The sequence below is a fragment of the Pan paniscus genome, chromosome 10, assembly GCF_029289425.2.
Source record: "Pan paniscus chromosome 10, NHGRI_mPanPan1-v2.0_pri, whole genome shotgun sequence".
Classification (NCBI taxonomy): Eukaryota; Metazoa; Chordata; class Mammalia; order Primates; family Hominidae; genus Pan; species Pan paniscus.
The window spans coordinates 74,279,067-74,296,255 of NC_073259.2; the positions used below are offsets into that span (position 1 = coordinate 74,279,067).

General features: G+C 35.5%; 1 protein-coding gene and 1 long non-coding RNA gene across 22 annotated transcripts in view; one reads left to right on the forward strand and one right to left on the reverse strand.

Annotated features, from left to right (window-relative positions):
- Positions 1 to 17,189, reverse strand: part of LOC134728444 (uncharacterized) — a 203,453-nt gene that overhangs the window by 79,557 nt on the left and 106,707 nt on the right. The gene's annotated exons all lie outside the window — the stretch shown is intronic.
- Positions 1 to 17,189, forward strand: part of C2CD5 (C2 calcium dependent domain containing 5) — a 97,906-nt gene that overhangs the window by 7,242 nt on the left and 73,475 nt on the right. For all 20 annotated transcript variants that reach the window (XM_034936171.3, XM_063593164.1, XM_034936173.3 and 17 more), the window contains exons 3-7: positions 4,231 to 4,317; positions 11,655 to 11,826; positions 13,838 to 13,933; positions 14,920 to 15,075; positions 15,921 to 16,119. In XM_034936171.3, coding sequence (XP_034792062.1) covers positions 4,231 to 4,317; positions 11,655 to 11,826; positions 13,838 to 13,933; positions 14,920 to 15,075; positions 15,921 to 16,119 — 710 coding nt within the window. The remainder of the gene's footprint in view (positions 1 to 4,230; positions 4,318 to 11,654; positions 11,827 to 13,837; positions 13,934 to 14,919; positions 15,076 to 15,920; positions 16,120 to 17,189) is intronic.

The window sequence follows — 17,189 nt, forward strand, 5'->3', positions numbered from 1 at the left end:
CCCAAAACCACTGCTAGAAATGTCTAAAGCTTCTTTAGGAGTTGGAGTTGGTTCTGTCTTTTTTGCAAAGCTTTAGGAGTTGGTTCTGTCTTTTTTGCAAACCTGTGACTTAGGGGAAGGGAGAGAAACAGGATGAATCCTTGAAAAAACTTGATATTAAGAGGTTTATTAGAGGAGGAGGACTAGAGGAAGGAAACTGAGATTGTGAGCCAGTGGGTGGGAGAAAAATGGGGAACATAATGTCTTAGAAGGCAAGAGAGGAAGTTTCTAGAAAGAGGAAGGAAGCTCAATTGTCAGATGTCACTGAGGTCAAGTAAGAAGACAGAAAAATTATTGGATTGGACAACATGGGGGTTGTGACAAGAGGCATGATGAGGGTGGAATCCCATCCTGTAGTGATTTAAAGAGAAAGTACATGGGAAGTGAGGAAGTAGAAAGAGCATGAATAGGCAACTGTTTCAAGATGTATGGCTATGAAGGGGGGAGGAAAAATAGTGTGGTGTTTGAGAAGTAGTTTTAGTACTTAAAAAATAAATGAAAAGATACAGAACCTATTTGTGTGCTAATAGGAATAATCCAGTAGAAAGGGGAAAAATTAATGCAGGAAAAGGGGGATAATGAAGGATTACAATATAATAAAGGGATAAATGCTTGATACAGACTTAAGTTCATAGACGAGGGAGATAATAAAGCGTGGGCTTGTCATGAGAAACCTTTATCCTGGGCCTGGAGGATGGTAAAATTTACAAAGGCAGAGAGAAAAAGGAAGAAAAAATTTTCAGGTGACTAGGACAAACTTGATAAAAGCAAAAGAAGAAACAGAGTATGTATTGATGTAATTGAATGTATTTCAGTTGAATGCATTTCATTCATATGTGATTGAAAGGAAGATTCTTGTTGTATAGAAGTGGGAAATAAATCTGGCTAGGAAAGGGGGATACAGATTACTGAGTAGTCCAGAAATTAGGAGGAGAGGTCAATACAGTTGAAGCTGTCTTAACAACCTCCGTTAACTGACTCATTGCAATCCTCAGTGCTCTGCATCCTTCCATAAAGCGTATTCGTAAATACTCCTCTGGGTTAAGACTACTCTCCAGTGTGTCTGGAGTTTCCCATCAGTTGGCTGATACATTTTACCAAGAGGCAGTTGTGTTTATTCCCAAATCTGCTTATGTCAACTGTATTTCTTACTATATTTTATTTAAACCTTATATAAATGAGTGAATGTAAAGACATGGAAATGGTTACTAAAAATTGCTCTTGAATTAGGTGGAGAAAAGATTGTAAAAAATAGAGGATTCTTTGTTCATACTTTTTAAAGCAACCCAAACTGGAAATCAGAGATGAATGTGGCTTATGCAAAAAAAGATGACTAAACAGTTGACTTTTACACAAAGAAGAGGTCTTAGCCTTACATTAAAAGACAGGAATGAATGTTTGTTTATATGTTTTATCTTAAAATGTTTTTACAGTTTGTATTATTTTTAGTGATCCTCTAATTTAACCAAGTTATTTGATTAACTGATCAAGTATTGGTCCTGGTTGCATTGATTGAGAGAATTTCCACTATATATGACGTCAGGAGTGTAGGGACCCAGTGAAGACCAAGTAATTCTTCAAGACGAGTAGTCTTGCAGGAATCTCTAGAGTAAGATGGGGTTCTGTACAAGCGAAGTATTAATGGAAATATATCTCATTGTTAATGTGTGTTACCAATTGTTTGGCTAAACTACATTGTCATCTTGTGTTTTTCTAGGAACCTTTGAGGGAACAGGGAGAGGAAAATAAATATTTAATGAATATTTCCTATGTGCAGACATTTTGCTAGGTCTACACGCGTTATATCATGTAATGCTCACTTACAATCCCACTTTTCAGAGGAGGAAGCCAATTTAAGTAACAGGTTAATAACTTTCTCAAGGTAATTTAGCTAATGAGTAGGTAAAGAGAATGCTTTACTTTACTGGGGGAAATCTCCACTAAAATCCCTGATGTTTTTTTAACAGAGTTATAAGGCATTCATTTAATTGCTGAGTAATAAAATGTCCTTTTAATTAAATTAAGACTAAGTGAACCGAGATTCTTCTGTACTAGAGTGGAAATCATCCAATGTTGGCAAAATACACACTCCAGCCTTTTTCTTTTTGTTTCTTGTCCTTTATTTGTTTGCTTGTTTGAAAGACTGGGTCTTGCTCTGTCGCCCAGGCCTGAATGCAGCAGCCTTGAACTCCTGGCTTCAAGCTCCTCTTGCCTTAGCTTCTTGAGTAGCAGGGACTTCAGGCACGCACCACCCTGCCTGGCTGATGACTTTTCCTTTTTTCTAAAGTCTTTTTTGTTTGTTTAAAGCAGTTTGTGGACTATTAGATCTTTATTTAGAATGAACAGTTGCACAACAAAAAGGCACAGTATAGCACAACTGTTATAGTGGGACAAAACTGTAGAGTGCTCTAAACTTGTCACTTAAAAAATCATGTACTACTTTTGGCAGTTGAGCCAAAACCCTTAAGTATATTTGGCTTTTGAATGATTTTGAATGTTTTTATAAATCCTAACAGTATTTTACTTCATATAAAGCAGCTTTAGATAAATTAAACAATAAGTATTTCCATCATGCCTTGAATATTTAAATGGAATGAAAATTAAATTAGTAATTAAACAAGAACCTCTATTCTTCCTTTTTCCTCATTAAGTTTCATTTCTTTATCATCGTGATTAAAAAAATTATACAAGTAATACTTGAATGCTCCCCATTAAAAAAGATTGAAACACTCAAATATAACTCGAAAACCCCTTACTTTCTTCTTACACCACTGTACTCTATTCCCTACACCCTATCAGTCCCTTCTTCAGAGATAATTGCTGTCAGTTCTTTGGCTTATGTTAATCTATTCTTCATCCCCTTAACAAATACTTGTATATCTATATCGCATTTTTAGAAACAAATATAATCATACTTTATATATTCTGATACTTGTTTTTTCAGTTATTGTGTAATATCTTCTAGTGACAGTACATATTGTCGACTCCATTATTTATAGGGCACATGATTTGTTCAGTCACTTTCCTGCTGAATGAGTATATTTTTGGTGGGGAGGGCTTATGTGAAAGTACTTCTGTAGGTTAAATTCCTGGTAGCAAACCTAGGATTCTGTAATTTGAATGAAAATAAAGTTATTGCCATTGGAATTTTAATTTTTGATGTTTTTGAATTTTAAAATAATGCATTTAAAATAGGTAGTATTATGCATGGTTCAAAATTCAAAAGGTACAAAGTGAGTCAGCTTCTCTTTCACAGCCTCTCCTTTAACCAACCTCTTCTGCTGTTTGTAGTGGCCATTGTTACTATTTCTTGTATATACTTCTAGAAATAATGTGCGCATATACAGACATATACCTATTATATGAATTCTGTCTTTTTCTTTTTTTTTTGCACTGAAGAATGCCATATATCTGCAGTAGAAAGATGTATCTTGGAAGTTGTTCCTTATCAGTGCATGGAGAACTGCTTTATTCTATTTAGTGCTACATTGTGTTGCTTTACCATAAATTTAATTAGTTCCATATTGACAGATATTTAACTTGTTTCCAAGCTTTTGCTACAGTAATGCTGCTGATATATGCCATTGTGTACCTCTGTGGGATAAATTCTAAGAAGTAGAATTGCTAGCTTAAAAGGGATTTAAGGCATTTAAAATTTTGATATGTGTTTTCAAAGTCTCTGTAGAGATTGTTCTACAACTCCTACCAGCAAAGCATGACAGTACCTCACCAATTCTGTTTTCAAACCTTTTGATCTTTGCCAGCCTGATAAGTAAAAATATTTTAGTTTGCATTTCTCTTAGTATGAATGAGGTTGATCATCTTTTGATGTGGTTAAAGACAGCTGTATTTCCATTTCTGTGACTTACCTGATCATATCCTTTGCCTATTTTTTCTATTGGGTTGTTGATCTTTTATTGCTCTCTATATGCTCTTTAGAAACGGAGGAAGTTAGTTCTTTGTGATGTGTGGAGCTGGTCAAGCAGAGCAGTGGGTGATCCCTTGTTGTGGGTATTATTATTAGTCTACAATCTTACCTGGATCCATCTGTACGTTCTTCCCTTTGTCCCAGAGGATAATAGTCTTTTGTCCCCTTTATGGTTAATCCTTCTATTGGTTGGCTGACATTAAAATTTACTTTTATTCACATTTTTGATATTCATATGTGAATAATTTCTTATTTGTTTTTAGGTAAAATTTGGTAATACCACCTTTAAAACAGATGTGTACCTTAAGTCACTCAACCCTCAGTGGAACTCGGAGTGGTTTAAATTTGAGGTAAGTTTTTAAATGTCAGCATTTTTGAGTGTATTTTTTTGAGGTGACTCTTTTCCCTCAGGAATAATGAGAACCTTTTATTTCAGGCATAGTACTATTTCTACATCATAAAAATATTTTCTTTTCTGCTTACCTAGGAATATCGAGTCTAAAAAAAGTTGTATTACATTTAAGAAAATATAGTATATGATAACACATGAACAAAAGAAGTCCTCAGATGTATTATATTATTATTATTGTAGTTTTCTCTAGATTTTAGCACATACCAAAAATTACTTAAGAATAGTATATGGATTAAAATAAATTTTTAAAAATTGTAGTACTATATATTGTGAATATTGCCATTTAAATCATTTGTAAGTGTACAGCTTGGTAGCATTAATTACATTCACAGTGTTTTGCTACCATCACCGCTATTTCCAGAACTTTTTCTTTATCCTAAATGGAAATTGTATACTCACTAACCAATAACTTCCCATTCCCTCCTCTCCCTAGACTCTGGTGACCTCTAATCTACTTTCTGTCTCTTTGAATTTGCTTATGCTAGATATTTCATATAAATGGAGTCATATAATACTTGTCCTGTTGTATCTGCTTTCTTTTACTCAGCATAATGTTTTCAGGGTTCATCCACACTGTAACATGTATCAGAATTTTATTCCTTCTTATGGCTGAATAATAACCCATTGTATGTGTATGCCACATTTTATTTTCTAATTGAGTTATTTTTATTGAGTTGTAAAAGTTCTTTATTCTGAATATTAACTTATTATCAGATATATAATTTGCAAATATTTTCACTCATTCAATAGGTTGTCTTTTTACTTGATAATTTTCTTTGATACGCAAAAGTTTTAAATTTTGATGAAGTCCAATATATTTATTTTTGTTTTGGTGTGAAATCAAAGAATCCATTGTCAACTCTAAGGTCATGAAGATTACCCCTATGTTTTTTTGTAAGAGTTTTATGGTTTTAGTTCTTATATATAGGTCATGGATTCATTTGGAGTTAATTTTTATAATGGAGTGCGGTGAGAGGCCAACTTCATTCCTTTTTTTTAATAGACAGAGTCTTGCTTTGTTGCCCAGGCTGGAGTGCAGTGGTGCGATCTTGGCTCACTGCAACCTCCGCCTGCTGGGTTCAAGCGATTCTCCTGCCTCAACCTCCCTAGTAGCTGGGATTACAGGCATGCGCCGTCATGCCTGGCTAATTTTTTTTGTATTTTTAGTAGAGATGGGGTTTTGCCCTCTTGGCCCGGCTGGTCTCAAACTCCTGACCTCAAGTGATCTGCCTGCCTTGGCCTCCCAAAGTGCTAGGATTACAGGCGTTAGCCACCACACGTGGCCCCAACTTCATTCATGTATGTAGAAATTCATGCATGTAGAAATTCAGTTGTTTGGGCACATTTGTTGAAGAGACTGTTCTTTTCCCATTGATTGGTAGTCCACATAGAGACAGGAGGTGGTTATGTTCAAATGGCTTGTGGCCTGGTCATCTGAGGGGACTTCTCCAAAAGGAGAGCCTCCCATCTCCTCACCCAGGTCTCTTTTCATTCCTCCCTTCTTCCCACTTGTGCTTCCTTCCTTGAGGCCCTTGAATGTAGAGGTCCTTATCACTCATGTTCTCCTCTTGTGCTCTTCTTAGGAAGTCTGTTGTGTTACTGTTAGGATGTCTGTTTTATGTTGCGCCCAGCCACCTCCCTGCAGTTTCTGCCCTCTTTCTCTCTACATCTGTTTATTTTTTCATGGGTTGATTTGGTCTGTCGGCATGCCCCAATCCTCCAGGAGATTATAGGGACTGTACTAGGCTTTGAGAACAACAAGATGACATACAAAAGGAGATACAGTTCTCACTTACAGACTGCTTATTATAGCCCAGATGCTGGTGAAGTGCTTTACATGTGTTAACTCATTCAATTCTCACAATGCCGTGAAGGCACCTTTTATTTTAAGATGACTCAGAAGTCCAACCCAGAGCTAGCTAAGTGGTAGAGTGAGGATTCAAACCGAAGACTGCCTGACTCCAAAGCTATTACCAGACCACCACACCTCCATCTTACATTCTCCCATTCTACCCACCACCCCCCTTTCCCAAGTTTAACATCTTTGTCCGTTATTGTTCCCTGTGCCAGCAATGTTTTCCCTGCTTTTTTTGTTCTTCTTCACTGCTATGTCCTCAACGCCCAGAAGAGCGTGTAATAGACTCTCAGTAAATATTTACCACACATATTGCCCATTTCTCTGATACCACTTCCTTCACCCCTCAGCTGGAACTGAAATTTTCTTCTTTGGAATTTTCATTGGACTGCTTAAGAACCTTGTGAGGACCAATTTGGTTTTTCCTCCCCTGCTATTTCATGCTGGCCCTTATATTGGGCAGCATTGTGGCTGCTGTGCCTTTTCTGAGGCCTATTTCATAACCATTATGGAGCCTGGGTATAGTTTAGCTCTTGCAGGGTAAGGTGTCATTCTTCAGTGAAAGAGAACAAGGGAAGGAAAGTATTGATTTGCTTGAAAGATGCTTTAATCATGCTGGGGAACCTGCCAAACTGATACCTGAAGATGGAAGAAATGACACTACGATTTTTAGGCACTGCTTTGCTTATGGTTTATATTAGGACCGTGATCTTTCTTTTAGTGTTGGAAGGCACATTCTGTAGTGGTTGGGATACTGCATAGCCGCCCTCTATTGGAAAAGCTTAAAGGTCTGGATTAAGAGAAAACAAATTCTATTTCTGGTGCCTGCTAATTTGCAGATGACCTCAGACAGCCTTACCATTTGGAGCATCTGTTTTCTTCAAACATGAATCCTTTCCAGAGTAGTATTGAGGTGGCTATGAAGCATGTTTCTGTATGTTAATATGAGTTGCACTAGTCAAAAAAAAGAGAATAATATATATAAACTTTTTTTTTTTTGAGACGGAGTTTTGCTCCCGTTGCCCAGGCTGGAGGGCAATGGTGCGATCTTGGCTCACTGCAACCTCTGCCTCTCAGGTTCAAGCGATTCTCCTGCCTCAGCCTCTTGAGTAGCTGAGACTACAGTCATGCGCCACCACACCTGGCTAATTTTGTATTTTTAGTAGAGACAGGGTTTCTCCATGTTGGTCAAGCTGTTCTCAAACTCGCGACCTCAGGTGATCCACCCACCTTGGCCTCCCAAAGTGCTGGGATTACGTAATGCCCGGCATGGGAATAATATTTTTAAATCACTCAGCATTTTGGATAGACATTCAGCGTTTGGCAGAAAGTGGGTTTAAATATTAGCATTTTGGGGTGTATCTTCTGTTCTTTCGTTAATGTATAGTTTAGTTAGTCTGAGTTGTGTAGGTGTGCTAAAAAAATAGAACTGCAGTTTGAAAAGCTTTTGTTGCTAAACTTAAATCTCAGTTTGTATAAGAAAGGTGTACCTCATCTGTAGACTCAGCATTTATGGACAGTGACAGCTTTTATTTATTATCTCTGTGGAATATAACTGTGTTTCTCAAAATTACGACCTCATCAGAGTAGCTTAGCTTGGCTGTGTCTCAGTCTTCTATCAAAAGGACTCAGTTATAGAAACAGTTATTCTTAACCTCCCAGTAGCTTTTACCCAAAGGTTTTCAAGCAAATGGATCTCTCTAAGGAAGGTAATTTCTAGTTTCTGTAAACTCCTCCTCTTTTAAAATGGACTTCCATGTTATCTGCTAGAACATTGAACTGGAAGTCAGTAAATTTTTTAGGACTTTACCTTTGAGGCAAGTTAAAAAAAATCAGTTGGACATAGATGTAAGGATTTATTTCTGCACTCTCAACTCCATTCCATTGGTCTGTATGTCTGTCTTTATACTATTACCATACTGTTTTGGTTACTATAGCTTTGTAGTGAGTTTTGCAATCAGGAAGTGAGAGTCCTACAAATTCATATTTTTAGTTGATATTTTCATCGTGAAATATTTTGATTCTCTTCTCATTTTCTTTTGTGTATATGTACAAATTTTTCTTTTAGCTGCTTCTAAAATGCCACTATCTATTTTGAAAGACCCGTTGCACATGTATTGAGTCTATTGTGGCATTTTAAACTACATTATTAAGGTAAAGGTGTGGAATATATGAGTCAAAAAATAATCAGAGTAACTTCCTTACGTGATTTCAGATGGATTTAGAATTAGAGTCTATCTTCATTACCCAGGCAAAACACTGGAATGTTTATATAGTTTATTTTGATAGCCTTTCCCCCCCAACTATAACCTAGAAATGGTTAAAAACAAATAGTTTTCATTACATTGTTATTGGAATGGTGAGAGGAGGCAAGCTTCATGTGTCAGAGTAATTTTCATGATACTAGGAAATATTAAAAAATGATATTTCATTTTAATGATGATGGTAATAAACTGGTATTTTTTAAAGCTAATGAGTACTCAAGCAGCTTACTTAACAATATGAAAAATAATATATTTATTTTCTGAAATAAGGGATTTACCAGGCAGTTCCCTTAAAATTTCGTAAGTTAGTGGCTGGGTGCAGTGGCTCACAGCTATAATCTTGGGACTTTGGGAAGCCGAGGCAGGCGAATCACCTGAGATCCAGGGTTCAAGACCAGCCTGGGCAACAGAGTGAAACCCCGTCTCTACTAAAATACAAAAATTAGCCGGGTGTGGTGGTGTGCACCTGTAATCCCAGCTATGTGGGAGGCCGAGGCCCAAGAATCGCTTGAACCTGGGAGGCAGAGGTTGCAGTGAGTCGAGATCACGCCATTGCACTCCAGCCTGGGTGACAGAGTGAGACTCCGTCTTAAAAAAAAAAAAATTTAGTAAGTTACTGTTTTGACTAGTCTTCCCGAATAATATATATGCTGTGAAAAATGTACTTAAAACTTTGTGTTTATAGTTAACATTGATTATGTAGTACTTTTTTTAACCCTGTTTATCAGTTGTTAATTGCATTCGGTTATATATATATATTTAGTTTTAAATATATATATACACACACAGTCGTGTATATATATATACACAGTTGTATGTATACATATACACATAGTTGTATATATACAGTTATATATATACTGTATATATATACACAGTTGTATATATATAGTTGTTATGTATACAGTTGTGTATAATATATATACACTGTGTGTATGTGTGTGTGTGTATATATATATATATATAGCACTCAAATACATGTCTTAAGCAAAATAGATGTTTTTCTCTTATGTGAAAGAAATGTTGTGCCAGGCAGTGTAAGGGTAGTGTAGTTGCTCCACGCAGTCATTTGGGACTCCATCATCTATACATAGCCTGTGGTTTCTCTTAAAGTGATTCAAGGTCCTTTTGGCTCCAGTTTAGCACCTGGAGTTCCAGTGAGCACATGAGTGTTCCAGGCTGGCAGAAGGAGCTAGAGTGAAGGGGAGACCAGGAGGAGGAGCTGATGAGTTAACATAACAGTTTCAGATGAGCAAGCCTTCTTTAACAAGTTTGCCCCCTCCCTACCAAGCTCTATGTAATGATTTATGCTTGTATCACATTTAGTTGCAAGGGAGGCTAAGAAATGCAGTCTTTTGGCAGTGCATATTGCTAATTTAAACATTTAAAACATTTCTCAGAAAGTCTTAATTTATAATATTTTGCGATTCCAGATAGGCTTCATTTACTGCACTAAATATTCTTAATTCATTATGATTAATTCTTGATTTTCCCTATTCATATTATTCATCTTGTTAGCTATCTATGTATGTATCACAAGCTATTTTTAGTCACTTAGTTGTTAGTATAGCACCCCCTAATGTCAGGGAAGGGATACCTTAGTGTACCATGAGAAAAAATAATACTCAGAGGTGAATGTACAGGTGGTTAAATAAGTATATACAGAGAGTATTTTTAATGGAGTTAGAAATTGGGGGGAATGTCTTAGAGTAATGGTTAATGGTTTGGTTTATGATTCTTTGTCTTCTGTTAAATGTATTCATAACAATAGTAGTGGAGAGAATGCCATTGGATGACAGATGATTTGGAATGGATTGGGATTCAAAATGATCATTTTATTTTAACATTTCATTATGGAAAATTTCAAGCATGCACAAAGATAGATTAGTATATTGAACCTCACCCACCTTTAACAGCTGTCTATGTTCTACTGTTCTTGTTTCGCCTTTTTAACTCCTGCCCACCCCGGTTTTCCTTGTGGGGATATTTTAAGGCAAATTTGAGATGTTATATGATTTCATCTGTGAATTCCAAATTATATACCTCTTATAAAGGAGGACCCCTTATAAATAAACAAAACCTTAGATCACATTATCACACTAATGATATCAATAATTCCTTAATATTCTTTAATTCTTAAAATAATCTTCAGAGGCTGGATTATTAGCTTAACATCAACAAGAAATTAAATAGGGGATAGGGAAAGGCATAAATGTTTCATATCCAAGTTTAAAAAACCAACCAAAGTATAAGGGTTGCAGAGCTATCACTTGACCAAAGCATATGTAAGAATGATACAGAGATTTTAGCCAACCACAGACTCAGTCTTAATAGTATGGTATGTCTGATGTAAAGAAGAACATCCATGGACTGCATTTTAGAAGTATAATTTTCTAATTATAGAAAATAATAATCCTTTGGTATTCTGTCCCAATCTTAATAGTGTCTATAATATGTTCCCTTCTGGCCACTATATTTGATGAAGGGGACTGGTAAATTAGATAATGGCATGATATCCAGAAGGTGGCAGCCAAAATAGTGAGTATGTCTTCCATGAGGAAATCATTTTGCACTGTTCTCCATTGTAAATGCCTCTGTTTGGCACAGTGTTTGGCATATGATAATAACTCGATAATGACTAAATAAAAGGAGAGAGGGTAGATGTTTATATCATGAACTTAATTTGTGAACTTAGGTTGTTTTTTCTTACACATAATGTTAATTTTGCTTATGGTTCTGTTCTCTGAAATCGCCCTTAGAAATTGTGGTGTCATTGTGCTCAATTAGCATTCTTCTCTCTATAGATACTACATGAACTCTAATATGACATTCCTTAGGCATTTTTGCTATGTATCATAGGCAAAGTTGTAAAACACAGGATAATATGTAAAAAAAATTGAGATTTAAATTTTTTTGTTGTTAGTCATCCCAGTCTTGTGCTGAGAGATAAACTTTTTTTCTTTAGAAAGATGGGATATTGTGTAGGAAAAGGAGCTATATCTTTTTGTGTGTTAATTCTTTTCTTTACTTTGGTGCTTAGAAATCTGTAAGATTTTATTTGCAGATGTGTCATCCTTTTCATTTGATATAGGTATACATTTGTGGTAATTAAGATTTAAAAACTATATGAGATTTAATTTTAAGGTATACTTGTAGGTGGATGATGAAGACTTACAAGATGAACCTTTACAGATCACAGTTCTTGACCATGATACTTACAGTGCAAATGATGCCATTGGTAAAGTGTACATTGATATTGATCCTTTACTGTATAGTGAAGCTGCAACAGTCATCTCAGGATGGTTTCCAATTTATGACACCATACATGGTAAGGAATAATAAGAAAGTATTATAAATAACAATCTTAATCTTTTTTATTTGTCCTTAAAGACATTTGTGCTATATTTGCTGGTTTAAAATATGTATCTTTAGGCTAGGTGCGGTGGCTCATACCTGTAATCCCAGCAGTTTGGGAGGCTGAGGCGGGTGGATCACCTGAGGTCGGGAGTTCGAGACCAGCCTGATCAACATGGAGAAACCCCGTCTCTACTAAAAATACAAAATTAGCTGGGCATGGTGGTGCATGCCTGTAATCCCAGCTACTTGGGAGGGTGAGGCAGGAGAATCACTTGAACCCGGGAGGCGGAGGTTGCAGTGAGCTGAGATCGTGTCCTGTGCAACAAGAGTGAAACTCTAGCTCAAAAAAAAAAAATATATATATATATATGTATATAATATATCTTAAGATGATGCCTTTTTAAAAATAAATAATAGTAAATTATTGTTAGTAAAATTGTTGCTTCTCTCAACATAATTTGAGATAATGCTTGCTAAATTTGTATAGTATAGTAAGTAAATGCATGATTTAAAACTGATCTAGTATTGATACTGTGTTTCTAAAACACATTTTCAAACTGATTAATAATGATTTTTGTGCTTAAAAGTTACTTAAAAGTTTTTTGTTGCCTGAAGCAGGGCCTCCCGGGCAGTTGCGATTGCAGGCACATGCCATTGCAGGCACATGCTATGACACCTGGCTGATTTTTAAATTTTTTGTAGAGACACGGTTTTGCCATATTGGCTAGGCTGGCCTTAACTCTAGAGCTCAAGTGATCTGCCTGCCTCAGCTTCCCAGAGTGCTGGGATTTGCTTTCTTAATATTTTAGTAGGTAAATTATTGAGTCAGTTTTCTTAAGTCTTCCACCATAAGTATGAATTTGACATGAAGTCAGGACAGTCAAGTGAAAATATTTAGTAAATGTTTAGAGATAAGATCTGGGTCATTCTTATTTATCAGAGCATGTTTTGAAAACCCTTATTCTTGGAATTTTTTATTTAACTAATTTTTTTCTCGCTGTGTTGCCCAGGCTGGTCTCAAACCACTGAGCTCAAGCTGTCCTCCTGCCTTGCCTCCCAAAGCACTGAGATTACAGGCATGAGCCACTACTCCTGGCTTGGAATTTTTTAGTTAGCTTGCTTTAACTTATATTCATTGAAAAGAATAAAACTTCTTTTGTTTTAAATCAGATTCTTGCATTGTTAAGAATATATAATCTGGGATCATAAAGATCTGAATTTTAATCCTGGATCTGCCACTTAACAGCTATTGACACTGTAAATTACTTAATTTTTATTAAAAATTTCTTCCTTTGTAAAATGGGGATGATACTACCTTATTGGGTTGATGTGACTGCTCTGAGATACTACCTGTAAAGTGTTTAGTACATCCTGTATCAGTGCTCAGCAAATGTTGTCACCATAATCATTATCACCATCATCAATTCAAATGGGACTCCTTTCTAATTAGTCTTGGGTCAAAGTGGAGACTTGTGAAAATGAAAATTATTCATATTCTAATGCATACATGTTGTGCTTCAGAAAATATACAGAAACTACTGAAAATGAAAATAACTAGGAAACAAAGCTGGCATTACTATTATGATCAACACATTACAGATGCACCTTGATTTGTGATGGAGTTATATCCAGATAAACTCATCCCAAGTTGAAAATGCATTTAATATATCTAATCAACCAAACATTATAGCTTAGCCTAGCCTATCTCAAATGTGCACAGAACACTTATGTTAGCCTACAGTTGGACAGAATCAACTAAAACAAAGACTATTTTTTAAATAAAATATTGAACATCTCATGTAATTCATTGAATTCTGGACTGAAAGTGAAAAACAGAATGGTTTTGCACCATGGTAAAGTTCAAAAAATTGTGAGTTAAATCATTGTTTTTAAAAATCATTATTTAGCATTAATTTGCTTCATTATTTAATTGTACATTACTTTCTTAAGGTAGAAACTTGATTTTCTTTTTAAATTTATAGGTATCCGTGGGGAAATCAATGTAGTTGTCAAAGTAGACCTCTTCAATGATTTAAATCGATTTAGGCAGTCATCATGTGGAGTCAAATTCTTTTGCAGTAAGTAAATACATTCTATTACTCAACAGGAAACGTAATGACTGTTAAATATGAGAAATCAAGTTAGCATTTCAGAAGGCAAGTAGAAAAGCTATTGTACTTGGTTTTAATGCCAGAGAGAAAACTGTTAATTTTCTAAAATAGTTACAGTAGTTCTGATTTGAGTATAAATGATATCTAGTTTTTGAAAATTTATAGAAATTTTTATTAGAAAAATCCAGTGACATTTTACTGTAGTATAGGACACTGAAAGAAAGGAGCAGAACACTACGGCTAAGCACTGTGGTGCTGTCCCAAAATACACAGGCTTTTATGGGTATTGGGTCTAGGGAACTCCATGAAATATATGGGTCTGAAATGGGCAGATCTTGGTGATCACAGCCAGCCTGCAGTAGTAGGATTGAAATCCCTAAGTATTTGACTTAGCTTCAGTGCACCAATGTTTATTTTAAGAGACTAATTTGGTACAGATGTATTCAGGTTCTCTCTCTCCTTTTTGAATCTGAACTTGACTCCTCAGGTTATGTCAGAAAGGTAATGGTTTGATTTTTGAAACTGCTATGTGGTGTACAGAAGTACTTTTACAAAGGGCTTTGAATAATTAAAGATTTAAAAAAATTCATTATCTGCTTTCTACCTATTTATATAATAATTACCTAGCTGACTTAAATTTTGATTTTTTAAACTTTGTATTGAATTCTGTTTAAGGTCGTCTATAGCTGTTTTCCAAATTATACAAATGCAGTTTATATTTACTTTGCTTACATGAGAAAGGTGAGAGCCTCCATGAAAGACAATAATTATTTCTAAAAATGAAATAGATCTTAGAAGACTGATTGGAAGTATTATTATAATTACATTGAAAATATTACAGTAAAAGATGTTCTTGTATTATGTATCTAAAGGTCAGAAAATTGAGATGTACATTTTTTAAAAATTGAGTTTTACCTTTTGATAAACAGAAGCATAATAATTTGTTTTAACAGCAACGTCTATTCCAAAGTGCTATAGAGCTGTGATAATTCATGGATTTGTAGAAGAACTTGTCGTCAATGAAGACCCAGAATATCAGTGGATTGATCGAATTCGCACACCAAGGGCATCAAATGAGGCCAGACAGAGACTCATTTCATTAATGTCAGGTATTTTTAAAAAATAACTTTATTACTGACTGATTTAGTACTCTCTTAAATTTTTTACTTTCCTTTGACATGCTACCTCAACTTTACAATGAAGGCTATGAATTATAAGTGACTGCATGCCTTCCCCTGGGCCAGTCTTCCTGAACACACTTGCATTGCCCTCTTTTAACAAGTGGAAATGCAAATCAGAAGCTTGTAGTAAAAGGAAATTGTGTTGATGAGGTAGTGTAGTGGAAAGAGCACTGAGCAAGGGGCGTTCAGGAAGGAACCCTGAGTGGGAACCTGGATTCTAGTTTTCCTTCATCTACCATTTATTTGTCAGAGCTTAAGCAAATCACCTTCTTCTGTCTCTCATACTTTCTGTTCAAATGTTGCCTTTTCACAGTTCTTCCCTAGGTACTGTAGTTCCCTCTACCCTTTTGACCACTTTCCCTGCCACTCTGACCTCATTCCCTTTTTAAATTTTTCTTTGAAAAACTTGTTTACTGTTTTATTTAAAGTTTACATTTATATTAAGAGTTATATGTGTATATGTGTGAATATATATGCATACATATATTTCACACAAAGTATCAATGTTGTATTTATATAGCAAATATATTTGTTTTTATTCTATATATTTGTGCTGTATAAGTATATATTATATTTTATAATTATGCTATATTATAATAGAATTATGTTCTGTATTCTGTAGAGGCTAAACCAGATTATCTTTTAAGTTTCCTTCAAGTTCTGAAAATCTGTGATTTTCTTGGTCTTTTTTTTTTTTTACCACTACCATGTCCAGTCTTATAGTATGTAATGTAAAGCTACAAAGCAAGAATGAGATTTCCCATGTTTTGTAGGTGAGCTGCAGAGGAAGATTGGCTTGAAAGTACTTGAAATGAGAGGAAATGCAGTTGTGGGGTACTTACAGTGTTTCGATCTGGAGGGCGAGTCTGGGTTAGTGGTGCGAGCCATAGGAACGGCGTGTACTCTGGATAAATTAAGTAGCCCAGCAGCATTCCTTCCTGCATGTAATTCCCCATCCAAAGAAATGAAGGAGTAAGTATGAATCAATGAAATTGTTCTTGCTAAGATTTTTATCTTTTATCTATGCTTTTTCATTTGATTTGAAACATTTTAGTAGGGTTGTTCAACATTTTCTCTGTGATGATTTTTATTGGTGATGACTGTCAAAATTTAAAACTTAAAAATATTTAAATATTCCTAATATTTTATTTATACCGTCTTATTTATTTTTATTTTTATTTTTTGTGACAGGGTCTTGCTCTGTTGCCCAGGCTGGAGTTCAGTGGCACAGTCTTGGCTCACTGCAGCCTTGACCTTCTAGGCTCAGGTGATCCTCCCACCTCAGCCGCCTGAGTAGCTGGGACTACAGGGGCAGGCCACCACGCCCAGCTAACTTTTGTATTTTTAGTAGAGATGGGGTTTTGTCATGTTGCCTAGGCTGGTCTCAAACTCCTGGGCTCAAGTGATCTACCTGCCTTGACCTCCCAAAATGCTGGGATTTACAGGTGTGAGCCACTGTGCCCTGCCTATACCATCTTAATATGAAACAAATTAAGTAATATAAAATTAAACTTATTCCAGATATTTAGACACTGCATATATAAAGCATAAAATGAATATTCAAGCATTGTGTGGCATTTTATTTTCTGAGGAATACTTAAAACCCTCTACCAGATAATCCAATTATACTTATTAATGGCCACATAGTATATAAAGCAGGAAAAATTGATTTGTGCAGAAGTGTTAAACTCAAATGTCTAGAGGCCAGGGAGTTTATATGAATAAACTAACTGAGTGTAATTAAATAGAGTATACTGCTGCTTGTAAAGCCAAGGTTGGCAAACTTTTTCTGGGAAAGGCCAATACTTTAGGGTCTGCCCATACAATCTCTTGTCTTTATTTACAAAAAAAGGAGTTTGCTGATCCCTATTCTAAAGAAATTTAGAGTCATGCATTTTAGAAAATCTATGTGTGATCCTGCAAAACACTTCTGTTGGCTTGATTTGGCCTGTGTGTGTCATCATTGTGTCAGAGGCAGAGATTTTCAACATGATGGTGGTCATGACTGTCATCACAGAGTGTTTGGAACAAGATTTTTCAGT